This window comes from Vicia villosa, linkage group LG4, assembly GCF_029867415.1.
Source record: "Vicia villosa cultivar HV-30 ecotype Madison, WI linkage group LG4, Vvil1.0, whole genome shotgun sequence".
Taxonomy (NCBI): domain Eukaryota; kingdom Viridiplantae; phylum Streptophyta; class Magnoliopsida; order Fabales; family Fabaceae; genus Vicia; species Vicia villosa.
Window position 1 is genome coordinate 194,101,157 of NC_081183.1, and position 2,633 is coordinate 194,103,789.

Sequence of the window (2,633 nt, forward strand, 5' to 3'; positions counted from 1 at the left end):
TTTCAAAACAATTGTGTTGTCACAAACACTAAAAGTGAAGAACCTTGTATAACTCATACACAAGGAATGATTAAACCAAAAACATTGAAGCTTCTCATTAAAATTTATTTCCCTTGAAAGCTAAACACTGAGACATCAAAGGATTAAAAACTAAGGAAATCTCTTGAACTAGTTAGAGAAAAGCGCCGCTCAACTGCGATCATTTACAACTTGATTTCCTACAAACATGCCATCTCTTCTTTTCGGGAAACCGGGAGGATCCATAGTTGATGCCCTATATTTAAGCTCGGACGCTGCTCGAAAATCGGGATCAACTGAAGCTGGTCTAGGATTGTGATCAGCAGTGCCAAGTCTATAGTTACTTGCTGCTCCACCAGGAAACCTTGTAGGAGAGCCGTACCTTCTAGGCGCTGGTGGACCTCTGAGAGCTCCACTTCTAAGATCCATAACATCAGCAGAAGTTCTCGAAGAAGAATCGACAAAAGATCTTTCGGTTGAACTAGATGCCAAGGGAGCACCGGATGCTGCTGCTAAGGGATCATCTGGTCCCCATGATGTAAGTGCTTCCTTCTTCTTGGAGAAAAAATGCCATGCCCCGAAAAGGAAAAGTACGAAGAACAATACCGGACTAGTCCATAACATGGTATTGAATTCGCCTTTAAAGATAGGAAGATTGGAATGATACATTCCGACATAACCGCCTCCAAGTCCAACAATAACAAGCTTTTCGCGGTCACTAGCTATCAACGGTATCATCACTTTTGTTTCGTCATCCAAACTCGGGGAAGGATTATTCAAGAATGAGGATCTAAGTTCATCGATGCTTGAGGAGAAAATCGGCCGAGGCACCCCGACTCTCACATAATGAGGAGACGAAACATTAAACACGAAAACCTTTTTAGGGTTAACAATTAGCAAGTACCCTTTAATTACCTGCATGGCAAGAGGCTCCTCCATTTCAAACTTCTTCTTATACCTAACCCTGCATTTGAAGTTCATTACATCTCCAAGCAACAAGATATAAATCAAATCGCCGTCAGACGTAAACCCATAAGCCTTAGAACGCTCCGTGGCATCAAACACATAACCTCTAGCAAGAGAATGGTTCAACCCTTCACATTCAGATTCTCGTATTTTCATGCCCCTTAAATCAATAGATCCCGCACCAGTTTCTGTCAAAAACATTAGCCTTTGCTTCAAGAAAACCAACGGCTTACTACTCGGCGTAACAGAACCATAAAACAAACCGCTTTCCTTAAAAACCTTAATCTTCCCACTAGTATCGGCCGATAGAATGTACTTCATCCTCCTTACAAAATGAACTTCCAACAAAGTTATAGCCAAACCATTCTCATGATTTTCAGGTGACACACACTTGCCAACATTTTCCATGAACAACGAACTCCAATCTTCGCCACTCGATCCCTCCCAAACTCTATGTATCAACATCCCCCCATTTTCATGACCAGTTACAACAAAACTCTCATTCTTAAAAGCAGAAGTATACGAAACCATAGCCGTAATAGGCGAATCCAATAAAGTATCAAACTCAACCAACACATCACCATTTCTCAAAAACACATAAACCCTTCCCTTTTCATCACTAACTGCTACATACTTACTCAACCCTTCATGATCCTTAAAAGGCAAAACATTTATACAAGTTGCATCAGAATCCAATTTCACAGCAGATGCAAATTGAAACCTCTCTGACCAAAAAGGAGTATACTTGGTCACAGACATTCCCTTACCTCTCTCACCATTCTGAGTTTTCCCCTCAAATTCACCACCATCTTCAACAACTACTTTACCATTACTTGATCTCCCATCCTCACCACCACCCTTCACCTGAGTAAACCTACTTTTCTCTTGAGCAACCTTAGGAAGCTCATGCTGCAGTTGCTTTGATTCTAATCTTGCAACTATATCACTCAAATTTCTCACTAACTCTTCAAGCTTATTCAACAAAACTTGTTGATTCAATTGATCATTAGTTGTTTTGTATTCAGAAACAGATTCATCGTCATTGGAAGGTGATTGTATTGAACATGATTCAGGACTATTATTAGGGTTACTAGAAACATGAACAGAAGAGAAAAAGATAAACAAACAGAAGATAAAAAACCTGCCTTTTTGTTGAACCGCCATTGAATTTGAAGAGTGGTGTTGAGCTGTTGTTGGATCTGAAAAATATGGAATTTAGCAGAAGTCTATGTTAGATTTGGGAAATCTGAAGAAAGGGTATTGAATTGGATTTGACTTGGGTTGAAATTAGGGTTAAAAAACACGAATGGATTAACAAAGACATGTAACTGAGTTGGAGTTGAAGTGTGTAACATAGGATATGATCTGGTCAGATCGGTGTTTGATATATCTTTGTCAAATAATCTTAAAAGACAATGACCAATTTTATTAATGTCCTAGACTAGATTCATGCTCCTACCAAAATTTTATATTTTTCTAATATTCTATTTCTTTTCTAGGCAAAAAATAATTTATTGTCATGGACACTTGGTTTTTACTTTTTATTATTACTAGTAAAGGACTCGTGCGTTCGCACGGGTCACGCAAAGTCGATATAAATAATAATTAAATATATAATTATAGTTAATAAATACATATAAAAGATATAC

The 2,633-nt window shown here is 38.4% G+C and overlaps 1 protein-coding gene across 1 annotated transcript; it reads right to left on the reverse strand.

The window, feature by feature from the left end:
• LOC131596589 (uncharacterized membrane protein At1g75140) lies at nt 1-2,400 on the reverse strand. The gene has a single exon (XM_058869294.1). The coding sequence runs from the start codon at nt 2,146-2,148 to the stop codon at nt 190-192; it is 1,959 nt and encodes a 652-aa protein (XP_058725277.1). The 5' UTR covers nt 2,149-2,400; the 3' UTR covers nt 1-189.
• Nucleotides 2,401-2,633: the final 233 nt, after the last annotated feature.